At 41.7% G+C, this 20,353-nt stretch overlaps 1 protein-coding gene across 1 annotated transcript in view; it reads left to right on the top strand.

Annotated features, from left to right (window-relative positions):
- LOC148049978 (vomeronasal type-2 receptor 26-like) overlaps positions 1-20,353 on the top strand; it is a 36,865-nt gene that overhangs the window by 3,660 nt on the left and 12,852 nt on the right. The window contains exon 4 of the mRNA XM_087705966.1: positions 17,151-17,369. Coding sequence (XP_087562092.1) covers positions 17,151-17,369 — 219 coding nt within the window. The remainder of the gene's footprint in view (positions 1-17,150; positions 17,370-20,353) is intronic.

Genomic DNA, 20,353 nt, shown 5'->3' with positions numbered 1-20,353 from the left:
CTTAGAAGAGGAAGGTTTTCCATATGCATTTCCTGAATTACTGGTTTGTAATTGTAGCATGTGACTGAATTTGTATTTGCAATTGTCATCTGTTCTGCTTCCATATGCAAGTATTTCAGAAGAGTTTAAGAGAGCAGTTGTTAAAACAATAATATAAATGAAGTGTAAGGTTTTGTTGAAAAGGGGTAGAGGAGGGAAGGAGAAAAGGAAAGAAAAGCACTTGTCCATAAGATCTCTAGAGGAAAGATCTTCCTATAAGGTCCCGAATGTCCTTCAGTGGTTACTTGAGTTTGAGAAGGGGACAAATCCATGCAGGAAGCATCAGCTCTGAGCAAGATGAAAATCTGGGTGCTTCAACAGGTTCATTGATGTCCAAGTGGGCACATTTGCAGAACCACCTCAGTTTCCCTCAGTATGTAGCCTGAATCCAACCTGTAAAAAGTCAGTCATTATCAACCCAATTCCTTTTAACCTTGGTTCATAGTTCTTTGGCTTAGCATTCTGTGTGACTCCACACAACTTGTTTAATTTGCCATTTCTTCAACTGCTCTGCTTGTTGAATGGAAGCAGCCTCCATCAACCTCAGCACATCAAGGAGCAAAGTGGACGTAATGGGCTTGAAATCCATCAGACTTTTCAAAGGAGTTCAAGCAAATAATCACTTCTTGAGAGAGAAGTGACAACCCAGAGCTGGGTTTTCCTTACACAAAGCTCCACTTGGTCATTCTTCTCTCTTTAACAATCAGCTGGAGAAAGTCAATGTGATTGTCATTGATTGGGATAAAACATATTTCAGCATTCCTGAAAGACATTTCTCATTTGTAACATTGTGGGCCAAAGCAATTTTTTAAAAAATACGTATATTTAAAATGTATATGCAGCAAAACAATATACTGAAATTCTGAATGCGGGATTAAAATATTTGTATGTAGGAATCATTTGGGAAAGCTGGAGTTGAAGAAGCCATGACAGAAATGCCCAATGATAAAGAGAATTGTTTGTGGTGTTGACAAATGAATGAAATATTTGGTGTTATTTTGATTGCTCGAAACTCCACCAAGGGAAATCCTCTAGTTTCTCAGGCATAAAACCATCTGTTAGGATGATGGCCATCACAGAATGATAGAAGCCATGATTTGTGGTTTCCAGCCAAGTATTCCAATGTCTGATGGTCTCGTTTGTTTCAGGTTCTTCCCTACTTGAGAAAAGTCCAGTTCAACAACAGTGCTGGGGTTGAAATCTCCTTCTCAGAAAATGGTCTGGGATCTGGTGGTTATGATCTTCTCAACTGGGTTCTCCTGCCCAATGGATCTTTTGTCTCCGTGAAAGTTAGGCAAATAGATCCTGGGCCCCCCCCAGGCCAGGAATACACCATTAACTCCGATGCAATCGTCTGGGCCACAAAGGTGAGCTTGAAACAAATCTTGTAAATTCAAAGAAGGATTCATTCTCTCGTGGGGACATCCAAGATCCTTCTAACTAGAAAAACAGGTCTACTGAATCAGAGAATGTAGCTGATATTTCATGAAAACCATGCTTTGAATGCAACACATTTGAGGTCTCATTTGTTGCACATACACATATTTTCCCCTCGTTTTAAAGGCGGCGGTGGTGAGACCCCTTCTGAAGAAGCCATCTTTGGATCCAGCCGTTTTAAACAACTATCGTCCAGTCTCCAACCTCCCCTTTGTGGGAAGGTTGTTGAGAAAGTGGTGGCCTTTCAGCTCCGGCGGTCCTTGGAGGAAACCGATTATCTAGGTCCCTTCCAGTCGGAATTTAGGCCTGGCTACAGCATGGAAACCACTTTGGTCGCACTGACCGATGATCTCTGGAGAGCCAGGGATGGAGGTCATGCCTCTGTCCTAGTGCTCCTTGATCTCTCAGTGGCCTTCGATACCATCAACCATGGTATCCTTCTGCAACGACTGCGGGAGGTGGGGGTGGGAGGCACTGTTCTATGGTAGTTCTCTTCTTACCTCTCGGACAGGTTGCAGTCGGTGTTGGTCGGAGGGCAGAGATCGACCCCTAGGCCCCTGAATTATGGTGTGCCACAGGGTTCGGTCCTGTCCCCCCTCCTGTTTAATATCTACATGAAGCCACTGGGTGAGATCATTCGACGGCACGGATAAAATACCATCAGTATGCGGACGAAACACAGTTGTATCTGTCTGCCCCGTGTCAACTCAGTGAAGCGTTTGACGTGATGTGCCAGTGCCTCGAGGCTGTTAGGGTCTGGATGGGGGTTAGCAAGCTTGTACTCAATCCGGATAAGACCGAGTGGCTGGTGTGTTTCCCTCCTACTAATTGGCCAAGTTTTCCATCTCTCAGGCTGGAGGGGTCAAACAGTACGCCCCTCAGACAGGGTTCGCAATTTGGGAGTCCTCCTGGACCCACAGTTGACTTTCGAACACCACTTGTCGGCTGTGAGGCATTTGCCCAGGTTCGCCTGGTGCACCAGTTGCGTCCCTACCTGAACCGGGAGGCCCTCACAACAGTCACTCGTGCCCTTGTGACCTCTAGACTGGACTACTGCAACTTGCTCTACATGGGGCAGCCCTTGAAGAGCATTCGGGGACTTCAGCTTGTCCAGAATGCAGCCGCGCGAGCGATCGTGGGTGCACCTCGGTTCACCCATGTAACACCTATCCTCTGCGAGCTGCACTGGCTGCCTATTGGCCTTCGGATACGCTTCAAGGCGCTAGTCGTCACTTATAAAGCCCTTCATGGTATTGGACCTGGGTACTTGAGAGACCGCCTGCTGCCAATTACCTCCAATAGACCGATTAGATCCCACAGACTAGGCCTCCTCCGAATTCCATGCGCCGGCCAGTGTCGACTGGTGACTACCCGGGGGAGGGCCTTCTCTGTGGCTGCTCCAACCCTCTGGAACGAGCTCCCAATGGAGATTCGAACCCTCACCACCCTCCAGGCCTTCCGCAAAGCCCTTAAAACCTGGCTGTTCCTACAGGCCTGGGGCTAAAGAGCTTTTGCCCCCCCCCCCCCCGTCGAATGGTATGGTTATTGTGTGCTTTTAAATCGTGTATTGTTTTGTTCGTCTTTTTATCCCTTATCTGTACCCCTTTCTCTGATTTGGATTGTGAGCCGCCCTGAGTCCCCTTCAGGGAAAAGGCATTTAAATGCAATAAATTCAATTCAATTCAATTCAATTTTATATATTATATGTCACCAATGTAACCTATAAGGCAATTCCAGACAGTGTAAGAATGACAAAATGATAAATATAAAAAGAATTAGAATTAAACCAATGGAATAGCTGGCCTTGTGGGTGCTTCATCACTGGAGGCTTTTAAAAAGAGACAAGTCAGGCATTTGTCTGAAATAGTAGAGGGTCACCTGCTTGAGGAGGGGGTTGGACTGGAAGACATGCAGAACATCTTTCTAAATGGAAAATGGGTCTATTGAATCAGAAAACATGGTATCCACTTGAGGGAATGTATGCAAAACATTTGAGGATTCACAGAGTTGGGTTGGGAGTAAAATGTGCTAAAACGCAGAATGCAATTAGGGAAGACATCAGTAATGTCCATTCACCATTCAGGTGTAGTTCAATCATCACGATTCTTTGTTTTAGAATAGGTGGAATCCAGTTTCACTAGCCTCCCTTTCCATGCTGTGTTCCCCATTCCAATCTCAACATCCATTGGTGGGTAGGGAGTGCGAGCGGTTTGATTTCCCCCAAATCTCTTCCTGGTAAACCCTGGGGAATCATTTCTGAAGATGGACTTGTAAGGTGGAAATGAATAAATGAAGCATATCCATTGCTGAGGCCATCTCAAGAATTTCTCTTTTCCCTTTCAGAAGGTGCCCTTTGCCAGGTGTGGCATCAAAAGGTGCCAGGCAGGAGAGAGGAGAAGAGTTCCAGAGGGAGAGCAAGTCTGCTGCTACCACTGTGACCCTTGTCCAGAAGGGACCATTTCTAATCAGACAGGTAGAACTCATGTCAAATTCCTATCCTCTAGGATCAAGGAAGCCATTAAGTAGGAAAAATATTGATTCTGCAAGATTTTTCAAAATATTCATAATTTCCAGCAGAACCTCTGAATCTAAACTTTGCTGCCCTCCAGGCCACATTTCCTGCTCCTCAGAAATTTTATGCAGGGTAGTTTCAGGGCAGAATTCATGGGTTCCTCACTAGACTTGCTACTGCTCTTAATAACTCACTGGGAGCTACCAGCTACCAATCTTTTCATGAAGGAGAGAAGTGTGAGGTTCAAGCTTTAATCTTCATTATTATAGAGCTGTGCTTCTTCTGTCAGCACTCTCAATCTCCGGGAAAATTCATAGACCCATTGGAGAAAGAGAAGAATGATCTAGCTATTTCTGCCTGCCCTTCTCTGTCCAAAAAATCTGAATGAGGAGATGCAAAATAAAAAGCAGAGAAATTAAGCCAAAAAACTGAAAACATCCTTCCTTTGGCTACTGCATCTTTAGGGTTATGAGTATTAAATGATGATTAGCCCTTTTTGACACACTATGAAATGAAAAGTGACCCTTGATTTCAGATGCAGCTTCCTGTGATCCGTGCCCAGAAGACCAATATCCAAACAAGGACAAGGACCACTGCATTGCCAAGAAGATCCACTTCCTTTCCTATGAAGACACCCTGGGATACACTTTAGTTTCACTCACCCTTTCTTTGGCTATGATCACATTGGCAGTTTTGGCAATTTTCCGTAAACATCATGACACACCAATCGTCAAGGCCAACAACCGAGATCTCACCTACATTCTCCTGGTCTCCCTCCTGCTCTGCTTCCTCTGCTCCTTCCTCTTCATTGGGAGACCCAGGAATCTCACCTGTCTCTTCCGACAAACTGCGTTTGCCATTCTCTTTTCCCTTGCAGTTTCCTCTGTCTTGGCAAAAACTGTCATGGTGGTTCTGGCCTTCATGGCCACCAAGCCAGGGAACACGTCAAGGAAACTCTTAGGAAAACCATTGACCAACTCCATTGTCTTAGGCTGTCCCCTGATCCAAGCAGTTCTTTGTGCCACCTGGCTGGCAACATCTCCCCCATTTCCCAACATGGACTTCCACTCCTTGGTAGGAGAGGCCATCTTGGAATGTAATGAAGGCTCAGCTTTCATGTTTTATGCTGTCCTTGCCTACCTGGGTTTCCTGGCCTTCGTCAGTTTCACAGTGGCCTTCCTGGCTAGGAAATTGCCTGACAGCTTTAACGAAGCCAAGTTCATTACTTTCAGCATGCTGGTCTTTTGCAGTGTGTGGATCTCCTTCCTCCCCACCTACCTGAGCACCAAAGGGAAGTCCATGGTAGCTGTGGAGATCTTTTCCATTTTGGCCTCTGGGGCTGGTCTCTTGGCTTGCATCTTTTTCCCCAAATGCTTCATTATCCTATTCAAGCCACATCTGAACTGTAGGGAAAATATGATAAGGAATAAAAATCTCTAACTAAGGGAGGCATAGGAAATAAATTTATTTCTGAGGCATGATTTTTATCTGATGGTATTTCTAGAACATGATACGAACATAGTAGGAACAACATGTCTATTAAATAATGACTTGACCTTATAACATGCTATAAATGGTTACAATAAAAGTCCATTGATTTGGATGATATAGAAATTCATTCAATTAATCAATATATGTTGTCAGCAGGGATAATGTAGCCTTTTCCATCCCATGTCTTCCAGTTGGGCCCCGTGAAACCAAGGGTCCTATGTAGAAATAAAAGTTGGTTTTAAATATAAATTGTTTATTTCAAGATGGATATTTTCTCATTTTATTTGTTTAACTAAATATTTTAATATTTCACATAGTTATTTTCCATGTCAGTGTTTTTGAGCATATATATATATATATATATATATATATATATATATATATATATATATATATATATATATATATATATATATATATATATATATATATATATATATATATATATATATATATATATATATATATATATATATATATATATGTTATATTTATGCTGATAAATAAATAAAGGGAGACTAGTATAGATCTATTTCAAGCTATTTAGCTCTCATCAGCTAGCCATACCCAAGTTTGGGAATCGAACCTGTGCTCCATTGCCTCCCAGGCAGGGAGTTAACCATTTGAGCTACAGAGAACGACTCCTTATCAGCCAGCCAGGGTGGGAGGTATATACTTAAAGTCACAACCCCTGGTATGCCCAAGTATGGGAGGAAGGTCACACTTCCACTCTCTGTCATTAGGCTCGTCACAAGAGACCATCCAGACAGAAACCCAATATTTTTTACTGTTGCCTTTTTTGTTACATTTGTTATATTTATGCTGATAAATAAATAAAGGGAGACTAGTATAGATCTATTTCAAGCTATTTAGCTCTCATCAGCTAGCCATACCCAAGTTTGGGAATCGAACCTGTGCTCCATTGCCTCCCAGGCAGGGAGTTAACCATTTGAGCTACAGATTCCCAAACTTGGGTATGGCTAGCTGATGAGAGCTAAATAGCTTGAAATAGATCTATACTAGTCTCCCTTTATTTATTTATCAGCATAAATATAACAAATGTAACAAAAAAGGCAACAGTAAAAATATTGGGTTTCTGTCTGTATGGTCTCTTGTGACGAGCCTAATGACAGAGAGTGGAATTGTGACTTTCCTCCCATACTTGGGCATACCAGGGGTTGTGACTTTAAGTGTGTGTGTGTGTGTGTGTGTGTGTGTGTGTGTGTGTGTGTGTGTGTGTGTATATATATATATATATATATATATATATATATATATATATATATATATATATATATATATATATATATATATATATATATATGATTTTTTTTATAAATAAAAAAACAAATATATATATATATATTTGTGCTGATAAATAAATAAAGGGAGACTAGTATAGATCATCAGCTAGCCATACCCTTACTGGGATTTGAACCTGGGCTATATTACATACTAGGCAGACATCTTAGCCATTAGGCCACAGGCTCTTATCCGTTATCAGCCAAGCCAGGGTGAAAGGTATCTATTAGATTTTTACAACCCCCAGTATGCCCAAATATGGGAGGAAGATCACTACTTCCATTCTCTGTCCTTCAGCTCGTCACAAGAGACCATCCAGGCAGAAACCCAATATTTTTACTGTTGCCTTTCATCTAATATAACTAAGTACCTCAGTTTCATTGTACATCATATATTTCTTTCTTTTCAGCGAACCTAATTCCCTTGCATCCTTGAGTGTCTATTTAAGAACAATATACCTTTATGTAATCACTTATCTCATTCTGATTATTTTTACAGTGTAAAAGAATTTTCCAACTGTTTATGTTTATACATCACTATAATCCCGCCAATCATCCATCAAATATGCTTATGTTCATTGCTGTCCTTGTACACCATACATTCAAGCAAAAATGTTATTCCTTCACTTTTAAACAGAATATTCCAAATAATCACTTCATGCATGTACCAATCTTTCATTACTTCCTTATTAAACTATTTATCAACAACAAGATATCTTTATAATATACATCACTAAGAATTATGCATAATATCACCAATCATCTATCAAATATACATAGATTCATTATTATCCTTATCCTTCATTTTAAAACAAAATATTCTAAATTATTCAATTCATATATATGTCAGTCTTTCATTGTATCGTTATTAATCTATTTAACAATATGATTGTATTATCATTTATCTCCTTCAATTGAAACATAAATATAACATTTTTCATTTCCAGTTTTTTTTGTCAAGCCACTGATAAAACAAATCCCATATCTTATAGAATTGCTCATCTTCTTGTTCTCTAATTTCAAATGTCAATTTACTCATTTCAGCACACTCCATTATCTTTTGAATAACTTCCTCCTGTTTTGGTATTGTTTCATTTTTCCAGTTTTTTGCAAATACGATTCTAGCTGCTGTTAAAATGTTTACAATCAGATATTTCAAGTCTTTATTGTAAGTTTCTGGTATGATTCCCAATAAAAAAAATTCTGGTTTAATGTCTATATGTTTGTGTATCATTTTCTCCAACCACATGTGGATTGTAGTCTAGTATCTTTTAGCTTCAGTGCAAGTCCACCACATGTGGTAATATGTTTTGAAATCTTAAGAAAAATTCAGGCCTATCCATCTCCCATCCTAATATTCCACTGCTCTCCCTTTCCACATCACTCAATCTGCTGTCAAACTCCCCAACCTTCTTCTCTTCTTCATGAACCTTTTCTTCAATTTTTTTTTTGGATTCTGTCCTCATATTTCATCATCCAATGTTGCATATCTTCTATTTTTCCTTTCGTTTTAGCTGTTTTTTGTTCTATGCTTTCAGTTCATGCTCTATTGTCTCAATTATTTTTTCTATACTCTCAATCCTCTTTACAATGGCATCTAACTTTTCATCCTTGCTATCAGCTCCTGCTTGCAATTTCTGTATCACTTGCATAATAATAGAGCCGAGGTGGTGCAGTGGTTAAGTGCAGCACTGCAGGCTACTTCAGCTGACTGCAATTCTGCAGTTCGGCTGTTCAAATCTCATCGGCTCAGGGTTGACTCAGCCTTCCATCCTTCCGAGGTGGGTAAAATGAGGACCCAGACTGTGGGGGCGATATGCTGACTCTGTAAACCGCTTAGAGAGGGCTGAAAGCCCTATTAAGCGGTATATAAGTCTAACTGCTATTGCTATTGCTATAATTGCCTCTAAGGTTATTCCCTTCTCTTTTTCTTGTTGAAACATTGACTGTATTGATCTTTATCCTCCTACAGGCAAGGAGGCAGGGGTTGTTGTTGTAGAGCCAACAGGTGTTATCTTTCTATTATCTTCTAAAAAAATTTCTTTTTGTATTCTAGTCCAATTAATATCAAGTAATGTAAAAGTCCCAAATAACCACTGGAGTATCACAAAAATTTAAGCATCAGCTATAAAAATACAGAGTTATGGATAAAATGAAAAGAGAAAAAAAAAGAGAAGAGAGAAGAAAAAGAAAAAAATATTTTACTTAAAAAAGAAGAAAGAGAGAAAAAACTTCAGTCCAATTCGCTCAAATTTTAAAACAAGCCATCCATATGTCTTCAGTCTGGATTCAGGCCTGGCTACAGCACGGTAACCGCTTTGGTTGCACTGACCGATGATCTCTGGAGAGCCAGGGATGGAGGTCATCCCTCCATCCTAGTGCTTCTCGACCTCTCAGCGGCCTTCGATACCATCGACCATGATATCCTTCTGCGACGGTTATGAGAGGTGGGGGTGGGAGGCACCGTTTTTCGGTGGTTCTCCTCCTACCTCTCGGACAGGTCGCAGTCAGTGTTGGTCGGGGGGGAGAGGTTGACCCCTAGGCCCCTGAAATATGGGGTTCCTCAGGGTTCGGTCCTATCCCACCTCCTGTTTAATATCTACATGAAGCCACTGGGTGAGATCATTCGACGGCACGGGATAAAATACCATCAATACGCGGATGATACTCAGTTATATCTGTCCGCCCCATGCCAACTCAGTGAAGCGGTTGACATGATGTGCCAGTGCCTGGAGGCTGTCAGGGTCTGGATGGGGGTTAACAAGCTTGTGCTCAATCCGGACAAGACCGGGTGGCTGTTGTGTTTCCCACCCAAGAATTTGGTTAGTATTCCATCACTCAGGCTGGGGAGTGAAAATTTACGCCCCTCAGACAGAGCTCGCAACTTAGGAGTCCTCCTGGACCCACAGCTGACCTTAGAACATCATTTGTCGGCTGTGACCAGGGGGGCATTTGCCCAGGTTCGCCTGGTGCACCAGTTGCGTCCCTACCTGAACCGGGAGGCACTCACGACAGTCACTCATGCCCTCGTGACCTCAAGACTGGACTACTGCAATGCGCTCTACATGGGGCAGCCCTTGAAGAGTATTCAGAGACTTCAACTCATCCAGAATGCAGCCGCGTGAGCGATTGTGGGTGCACCTCGGTACACCCACGTTACACCTATCCTCCACGAGCTGCACTGGTTACCAATCGGTCTCCGGATACACTTCAAAGTCCTAGTCGTATCTTATAAAGCCCTTCATGGTATTGGACCTGGGTACTTGAGAGACCACCTGCTGCCAATTACCTCCCAAAGACCCATTAGATCACACAGATTAGGCCTTCTCCGGATTCCGTCTACCAGCCAATGTCATCTGGCTACTACCCAGGGGAGGGCCTTCTCTGTGGCAGCTTGGAACGAACTCCCTGCAGAGATTCAGACCCTCACCTCTCTCCAGGCCTTCCGGAAAGCCGTCAAAACTTGGCTGGGCCTGGGGTTGATGAGTTCCCCTCCCCTCTCGACCTGTGTGGCTGTGTGATTCTTGGCTATTTTAACTACTTGTATTGTGTTCTATGTTCCCTTTCCCCCTTTGAGTTGTTTGCCACCCTGAGTCCCTCCTGGAAAAGGGTGGCATATAAATAAAACAAATCTCAATCTCAATCTCTCCACTATCTTCAAAAAGAAACGAGAGCAAAAAAAAATCAGAAATCAATACTTCAAAGCTTTAAAGAAAAAAAAAGGAGTCAAGGAGCCAAGGGGAAAAAATCACCACCTCCCCAGCAAGATAATATAGGCACTGCCACCAAAGCTAGAAGAAAAAGATTCAAATTTTTTTAAGATGAAAGTCTTTCCAAGGTCACTCTGAGCTTTCTGTTTGTTCCAAAGTAGGTTTCCAGATACTGAAAGTTTCCACAGGAAACAGCTGTATAAACAACTGTATTCCTGCCACTATCAATTCTTAACCAAATAGCCTTCAAGGGAACAGCTTCTCTCTAAACAATTCAGATAGTAAAACTTAGTAACAATGTTTCAAGTCCACTAGGTGGCAGTGTTAATTGTATCAACTCTCAATTCTTATTTTCCCTGGCTCTATTTTTAACTTAAAAAAAACAACAGAAAATACAAAAAGGAAAGCCAAGAGAAAAAAGGGGAAAAAGAATCTTCAAAACAATTAGAGTTTAAATATATTCAGCATCCCCACAAAGTCCAAAAGTAAAAATATTAAAAAGCGCAATAAGCCAATCCACATTCAATTGCGATTGAAGTCCACCCTGGCTTTCGAAGATAAAAAGGGAAAAAAGAAAAACTTCAATTGGCCATCTTAAATCCGCCGCTTTCTCCCTCATCAGCCTTTATTTTAAATTAGATTTTCCAAATTTAGGGTGTTCTCTCTCCAGTAGAAAAAAAGATTTAAAAACTCTCACCAAAATGACATGCTTCTATCCTGCACTTGCGTATAGGAGCTGTCAGCAGTTTCAGCAGCCTGGGGTCTGACGCGCGATTGCTGGCAAAAGGGGCCTTTTTCCGGGTCACCAGAGACTTTGCGGGTGTCTCTGGGACCACAGGATCTCCCCCTACCTTTCACCGTCTCTTCAGAAGGGTTTAGGTCCAGATTGGACCATCCAGGTGATCCGAATTCGACGGCTATCCGGAGAAGCCAGAAAAGTCACCATATCACCGCAACGTGAAGCTCCGCCTCTGATGCTCTGCTTCTTGAACCTTGAACTCTTGTTTTGGTCTCTGGATCTCAGACTTTCCTGATGGACTTTGGACCTGCCTGCCTGTCTTTGGAATTTTGGATGCTTTTGGAACTTTTGGACTCTGTTTTTGGGTTGAAATTTCGGAGCAATATCTCTTATGCATGGTGGGTCAGCCTGAACCCACTTGGAATGATGGAATGGGACTACAGACTGGGAAAATTAGGTGGAGCTTTGCCTGCCACATTGGTGAATTATTGGACGTTGTGTAAGTGGGTAATAAACTGACATTAACTAAAAACTCCCTTGTCTGCATGGCTTGGGTCAGAACATGTAACTGAGATCGTAACTCCCCATTGAAGTAGTTGAAATATAGACCACTTCACTTCTTTGAATTACTTTATTTTTCGGAGTATAAGATGCACCAGAGTATAAGATGCACCAAGATTTTGAAGAGGCAAATTTTTAAAAAAGGTTTTGCACTCTGCAGACCTCCCCAAAACAGCCTGTTTTTCATGAAACTGGGCCTGGTTTTTGTCAAAAAAAGGGCATGCATAGCCTTTAGGAGACTTATAGAGTGCTCCTGGGGACTGGGGGGCAAAATTGAGCAAAAAACAGCCTGTTTTTCACTCATTTCTGCCCTGCCCAGCCCCCAGGAGCACTCTGGAAGCCTAATGGCTATACACAGCCATTTTGGTAAAGGGAGCAGGGTTTCAGGAGGCAAAAAAATGCTATGTTCAGTGTATAAGATGCACCCAGATTTTCAGCCTCTTTTTTGAGGGAAAAAGGTGTGTCTTATACTCCAAAAATATGATATTCATATTCTTTGGTATACCAGAAGTTCCACATATAAGGGTCGCACTGTCACTTTTTGTGACTTGGCTGTTGCAGAAAAGGAACATTCACATCACACTGAGAGATCTCGTAGAAGGATCTTGCTAATTAATTTCAGTTGCAGCTCACTGTGACTTCTATGAAGAAGAACAATACCCCAGCAAGGACCAGGACCAGAGCATTGCAAGAAGGTCCCCTTGCTTGTCTATCAAGACACTCTGCGATACACTTCAGTTTCTCTTGTCCTTTTTAGCAATAGCACTTAGACTTATATACCGCTTCATAGGGCTTTCAGCCCTCGCTAAGCGATTTACAGAGTCAGCATATCACCTCCACAGTCTGGGTCCTCATTTCTCCCACCTCAGAAGGATGGAAGGCTGAGTCAACCTTGAGCTGGTGAGATTAGAACCGCTGAACTGAAGCGGTATATAAGTCTACTGCTATTGCTAAAAAGGACAAGAGAAACTGAAGTGTATCAATGAAGTGGTTACTTCAGTTTGAGAGGGGGACAAATCCATGCAGGAGGCATCAGCTCTGACCAAGATGAATATCTGGATGCTTCAACAGGTCAGTTGATGTCCAAGTGGGCACATATAGCAATAGCAGTAGACTTATATACCGCTTCATAGGCCTTTCAGGCCTCTCTAAGCGGTTTACAGAGAGTCAGCATATTGCCCCCAACAATCTGGGTCCTCATTTTACCCACCTCGGAAGGATGGAAGGCTGAGTCAACCCTGAGCCGGTGAGATTTGAACCGCTGACCTGCTGATCTAGCAGTAGCCTGCAGTGCTGCATTTAACCACTGCGCCACCTTGGCTCTTTGGCACATTTGCAGAACCACCTTGGTTTCCCTTTATGTAGACTGAATCCAACCTGTAAAAAGTCAGTCATCATCAACCCAAATCCTTTTCACCTTGGTTCATACTTCTATGGCTTAGCATTCTGTGCGAATCCATTCCTCTTGTTTAATTTGCCATTTGTTTAACTGCTCTGCTTGTTGAGTGAAAACAGGCTCTGTCAACCTCAGCAAATTGATCAGCACTCAAGGTATTGTATTGTATTTATTGTATTTAATAGATTTATAGGCGGACGTAATGGGTCACTGGCTTGAAATCCATCTGACTTTTCAAAGGATTTCAAATATTGGGCCTCTCTTGACAGTGAAGTGACAACCCAGAGCACAATTTTCCTTACTAAAAGCTCAATTTGGTCAGGCAAGGTCCCTGCATTCTTCTCTCTTTAACAATCAGCTGGAAAAAAAATTTCTGAGATTGATGAAAGCTTTAGAGTTCACATGAGATACGCGATAAGAACTTTTACTTACTTACTTTCGTGGTTTTGTATGCCGCCCACTCCTGAAGGACTCCGGGCGGCTTACAATAAAAGGGGAGGGGGAATAAATAAGACAATACAAAATTTAAAATGCAACAACATTCACAATTAAAGTGGGGCTGGATACTTCAACAGCCCCAGGCCTGCCGGAACAGCCAGGACTTAGTAGCTTTATGGAAGGCCGGGAGGGTAGTAAGGGTCCAGATCTCAATGGGGAGGTCATTGAGGGCCGGAGCTGCAACCCAGAAGGCCCTCCCCTCGGGGGTCACCAGTCGGCATTGGCTGGCAGATGGAATCCAGAGGAGGCCCAGTCTGTGCGATCGAATCGGTCTTTGGGAGGTAATTGGCAGGAGGCGGTCTCTCAGGTAGAAAAAAACTTCCTAGAGAGATTCATGTTAGGTTCACAAAGAAAGCAATAAAAGCAGAAATTTGGCAGAGAGCGAGAGACAACCCTTTGAAATACAAAGGGAAAGAAATAGTAGTGTTGAAACAAATCCCGAGAAGAGTTAGAGACTTAAGAAGAGAATAGTTTTTGACAGAGTGATTAATCAAAAAAGGTGTGAAATTTAGATGGCTGATACCAGAAGGAATTTTGGTGACTTGGCAAAACAAAGACACAGACTGGATTCAACAGAGAAGGCGGAACAATTTTACAATCAGTATTTCGGACCGGTAGAGGAAGAGAGGCTGAGAGAGGAGAGAGAGATTAGATGGCAGGAAGAAATTGTTGATGGAAGAGAAGCTACAGAAGGAGGATGTAAGAGAAGGGGAGGAAAGAACAACAAGAGAAGGAGCAAGACCAAGAGAAGCAAGAGAGATTTAGAAGTAAACAAGATGGAAGAAGAAATAAAGTTATTGTCAATTAATATAAATGGACTGAATTTTTTGCAGGAACTGGCTATGTCTAGTTTAATAGAAAAAAGGACTAGGGGAGGCATGATAGCAGTCTTCCAATATCTCAGGGGTTGCCACAAAGAAGAGGGAGTCAAACTATTCTCCAAGGCACCCGAGAGTAGAACAAGAAGCAATGGGTGGGAACTAATTAAGGAGAGAAGCAACTTAGAACCGAGGAGAAATTTCCTGGCAGAACAATTAATCGGTGGAACAGAAGTTGCCTCAAGAAGTTGTGAATGCCCCAACACTGGAAGTTTTGAAGAAGATGCTGGATAGCCATTTGTCTGAAAGGGTATAGGGTTTCCTGCCTAGGAAGGGGGTTGGACTAGAAGACCTCCAAGGTCCCTTCCAACTCTGCTATTGTATTGTATTGTAAATTAGAAAAATTAAAATTGGTCATAATTTGCATACAGGAAGTACATATTAAAAAGCAAAATTAAAAATGCTATAATATCCAAAAATTGGAAAGTTATACGCTTCCCTCCTGCAACAACCTAAGAAGGGCATGGTGCTTTACATCAAAGATACCTTAAAAGCCAAACAAATATTGGTGGTTCAGGAAGGTAGGATTTTAATGGTGGAGGTAACAATGAACAATAAACAAATATTTTTAGTTGCAATATATGCACCAAATAATAATCAAGAGGCGTTTTATGGTAGACTTCTCAAGAAAATAGTAGAATTGGAGCATGAACAATATGTATTGTAGGAGATTTTAATGCAATAGTCGGCTGTGACCAGGGGGGGCTTTGCCCAGGTTTGCCTGGTGCACCAATTGCGGCCCTATTTGGATCGGGAGGCACTTCAAACGGTTACTCACGCCCTTGTCACCTCAAGGCTGGATTATTGCAATGCGCTCTACATGGGGCTACCCTTGAAAAGCGTTCGGAGACTACAGCTAGTCCAGAATGCAGTTGCGCGAGCGATATTGGGTGTGCCGAGGTACACCCACGTTACACCTGTCCTCCACGAGCTGCACTGGCTCCCCATTGGTCTCCGGATGCAATTCAAGGTGTTGGTTATTACCTTTAAAGCCCTACATGGCTTAGGACCAGCGTACCTGCGAGACCGCCTACTGCCACATACCTCCCAGCGGCCAGTAAGATCCCACAGATTGGGCCTCCTTCGGATGCCATCAGCCAGACAGTGTCACCTGGCGGGCCCTTGGAGGAGAGCCTTCTATGTGGCTGCTCCGACCCTTTGGAATCAGCTACCCGCAGAGGTCCGGACCTTACCCACTTTCATGGCCTTCAGGAAAGCTGTTAAAACCTGGCTGTTCCGGCAGGCCTGGGGCTGTTGACCTTATTGTTAAGGTCCAGCCCCGATTAGAATGAATGTGTGTGGTGAATTTTAATCTATTCTTTTTATTTTTATTTTCTTTTTTTCTTCCTTCTCTGTAAGCCGCCCGGAGTCCTTCGGGATTGGGCGGCCTATACATTTAATAAATAAATAAATAATAATCAATGTAGAATCGGACTAAATCTAGCAAAAAAAAGCAAGGAAAACATTTCTAAAACCTTTTTTAAAATGGTGGAAAAATTAGGTATTCCAGATGCTTGATGAGGAATCCACCCTAAGAAAGACCAATATATGTTCTACTCAGATAGACACATGTCCTGGTCTAGAATTGATATGATGCAGATGTCAACTGAGCTAATACACAATATACAAAAAATAAATATTGAAACAAGTATCTGGGCGGACCAGTGAAAGTTGTATGGAAGGGACAAAAAAAGAGGTTAAGATGGACGATGAATCAAACAATATTGAAAGAAAAGGAATTTATACAATTTATGGAAAGAGAACTGGCCTTCTTCTTGAAAGAGAATACAAAGGGACACACCTCACTGGAGAATGTATGGGATACAGCAAAAGCATACGTTAGAGGATTAAGAGGAATATAAGAAGTTAGAGAGAGTATTACAAAAAGATCCACAAAAAAACAATATAAAAAAATCAAATGGACCTTAAATTCAACATATAAGTTGAATTTACTAGACAAAGAAGAACTAGCATAAAAGGTTAAAAATTCAAAACGTTTTTTTTAAAAACGCTAACAAACCAGGAAGATGGCTGGCCATATAGATTGAAAAAGAGAAAGGAAAGAAAATGATTTACCAGTTAATGGATGAGGAAGGAATATCTTACTATCGGAATGATGACAAAGAGAAAATAATACATGATTATTATGAAAAATTATACAAACAAGAGATAGTTCCAGAAAAAAAAATACAACGATATTTAGAAAAAGCAAAATTATCCGCAATACCAGAAACAGTTAAAAGGGCATTAGAAGAGAGAATAATAATGATGGAATTAACAGAAGGACTCAAAAGACAAAAGTGAACTCTGATTTAATTCTGGATGATATTTGGAATGCTAACGGCTGAGTTGAAGAAGCCATGATAGAAATGCTCAATGACAAAGAAAATCTGTGGTGTTGGGAAAGGAATGAAATATTTGGTGTTATCCTTGATTGCTTGGAACTCCACCAAGGGAAATCCTCTAGCTTCTCAGAGATACAACCATCTGCTAAGAGGATGGCCATTGCAGAATGATAGAAGCTCATGATGTCTCATTTGTGGCTTTCAGCTAATCCCTCCAATGTCTGAAGGTCTCGTTTCTTTCAGATTCTTCCCTACTTGAGAAAAGTCCAGTTCAACAACAGTGCTGGGGATGAAATCTCCTTCTCAGAAAATGGACTGGAATCTGGTGGTTATGATCTTCTCAACTGGGTTCTCCTACCCAATGGATCTTTTGTCCCCGTGAAAGTTAGGCAAATAGATATTGGTTCTCCCCCAGGCCAGGAATACACCATTAACTCCGATGCAATCGTCTGGGCCACAAAGGTGAGCTTGAAACAAATCTTGTACATTCAGAGAAGGATTCATTCTCTCCTGGGGACATCCAACATCCTTCTAACTAGAAAAAAGGTCTACTGAATCAGAGAATGTAGCTGATATTTCATGAAACATGCTTTGATTGCAACACATTTCACATCTCATTTGTGGTAGATACACATATTTTATATATTATATGTCCCTAATGTTACCTATAAGGCAATTCCAGGCTGCAAAAAATGACAAACTGATAAATATAAAAAAGAATTAGAATTAAACCAGTGGAATGGCTGGTCTTGTGGGTGCTTCATCACTGGAGGCTTTTAAAAATGTCAAATGTCAATAAATCAAATGTCAATAAATCACTAAAAAGAGACAAGTCAGGCATTTGTCTGAAATAGTAGAGGTCTCCTGCTTGAGGAGGAGGTTGGACTGGAAGACATGCAGAACATCTTTCTAAATGGAAAATGGGTCTATTGAATCAGAAAACATGGTAACCACTTGAGAGAATGTATGCGAAAATAGAGGATTCAAAGAGTTGGGTTGGGGGAAAAATGTGCTAAAAACCCAGAATGCAATTAGGGAAGACATCAGTAATGTCCATTCACCATTCAGGTGTAGTTCAATCATCAGGATTCTTTGTTTTAGAATAGGTGGAATCCAGTTTCACTAGCCTCCCTTTCCATGCTGTGTTCCCCATTCCAATCTCAACATCCATTGGTGGGTAGGGAGTGTGAGCGGTTTGATTTTCCCAAAGGATCTTCCTGGAAAACCCTGGGGAATCATTTCTGAAGATGGACTTGTAAGGTGGAAATGGGTAAATGAAGCATATCCATTGCTGAGGCCATCTCAAGAATTTCTCTTTTCCCTTTCAGAAGGTGCCCTTTGCCAGGTGTGGCATCAAAAGGTGCCAGGCAGGAGAGAGGAGAAGAGTTCCAGAGGGAGAGCAAGTCTGCTGCTACCACTGTGACCCTTGTCCAGAAGGGACCATTTCTAATCAGACAGGTAGCTCATGTCAAATTCCTATCCTCTAGGATCAAGGAAGCCATTAAGTAGGAACAAATATCAATTCTATTGTCCTTCTGGTAGATTGACATTTGCCAAAATATTCATGATTTCCAGTAGAAATTATGAATTCATGGATCTAAACTCTGCTACCCACCAGGCCACCTTTCCTGTTCCTCAGAAATTTGGCCAGGGTAGTTTCAGTGCAGAATTCATGGGTTCCTCACTAGACTTTCCATTCCTTTTCTTACAACCCACTGGGAAATCCAACTACCAATCTTTTCATGAAGGAGAGAAGTGTGAGGTTCAAGGTTTAATTTTCATTATTATATGGGATGGGCTTCTTCCATCAGCACTATCAGTCTCCCAGAAAATGGATACATTGGAGAAAGAGGAGATCGATCCTTCTATCTCTGCCTGCCCTTCTCTGCCCAAAAAGTCTGAATAAATAAATGCAAAATATAAAGCAAAGAAATTGAGCCAAAATCTGAAGGCATCCTTGCCACTGGCAAATGTATCCTTAAGGTTATGAGTATTAAAGAATCATTAGTCCTTTTTGGCACACCATGAAATGAAAAGTGACTCTTGATTTCAGATGCAGCTTCCTGCGAGCCCTGTCCAGAAGACCAATATCCCAACAAGGACAAGGACCATTGCATTGCCAAGAAGATCCACTTCCTTGCCTATCAAGAGACTCTGGGATACAGCTTAGTTTTTCTCGCTCTTTCTCTCTCCATGACCACATTAGCAGTCCTGGCAGTTTTCCTTAAACACCGTGAGACCCCGATCGTCAAGGCCAACAACCGAGACGTCACCTACATCCTCCTGGTCTCCCTCCTGCTCTGCTTCCTCTGCTCCTTCCTCTTCATTGGTCAACCTGGGAAACTCACCTGTCTCTTCCGACAAACTGTCTTTGCCATTCTCTTTTCTCTTGCTGTTTCCACTATCCTGGCAAAAACTGTTATGGTGGTTCTGGCTTTCATGGCTACCAAACCAGGGAACAAGACAAGGAAACTCTTAGGAAAACCATTGACCAACTCTATTGTCATAGCCTGTCCCCTGGTCCAAGCAGTTCTTTGTGCCACCTGGCTGGCAATTTCTCCCCCATTTCCCAACATGGACTTCCATTCCTTGGTAGGAGAGGCCATCTTGGAGTGCAATGAAGGCTCAACTTTGATGTTTTACACTGTCCTCACCTACTTGGGCTTCCTGGCCCTGGTCAGTTTCACGGTGGCCTTTCTGGCTAGGAAATTGCCTGACAGCTTTAACGAAGCCAAGTTCATAACTTTCAGCATGCTGGTCTTTTGCAGTGTGTGGATCAGCTTCCTCCCCACCTACCTGAGCACCAAAGGGAAGTCCATGGTGGCCGTGGAGATCTTCTCCATCTTGGCCTCTGGGGCTGGTCTCTTGGCTTGCATCTTTTCCCCCAAATGCTACATTATCCTATTGAAGCCCAATCTCAATTGCAGACAGAATATAATGAGGGAGAAGAATCTCTAAACTATTTTTTGAGTTTGGTGCATTTTTGTGAATTTGTTTTCTTAAATTTCTTTAAAATGGTGAAAGTGCTTTTCAGTTGAATGTTTGTAAATCAAGTGATACGATTAGGCATTATAATATTTGTTATTCAACTTACAGTTACTTCCTCGCTCTTTAATTTTTTATTACTTTCAGTTGTTCCCGCTGAAACCCCATGACCAACCTGGGAATAAAGTTTGATATCTATGGTGTGGATAATAATTCCCATGTTACATTTTCCCACTTTATTTATTTTAATTAAATGAGTCATGAAAAATGTATCTGCTTAGGTTCATTCTCAGTGTTTTTAAGCACTTTTGTTTCCATAGATCCCTGAGATGGTGCTCAGTTCCTTCTTCTTCTTCTTCTTCTTCTTCTTCTTCTTCTTCTTCTTCTTCTTCTTCTTCTTCTTATTATTATTATTATTATTATTATTATTATTATTATTATTATTATTATTATTATTATTT

Source organism: Thamnophis sirtalis, unplaced genomic scaffold, assembly GCF_051295495.1.
Source record: "Thamnophis sirtalis isolate CommonGarterSnake01/CBP01778 unplaced genomic scaffold, rThaSir2_p1.2 scaffold_1, whole genome shotgun sequence".
NCBI classification, from domain to species: domain Eukaryota; kingdom Metazoa; phylum Chordata; class Lepidosauria; order Squamata; family Natricidae; genus Thamnophis; species Thamnophis sirtalis.
The sequence above is the reverse complement of the archived record's forward strand: the minus strand, read 5'-3'. Positions and strand labels throughout refer to the sequence as shown.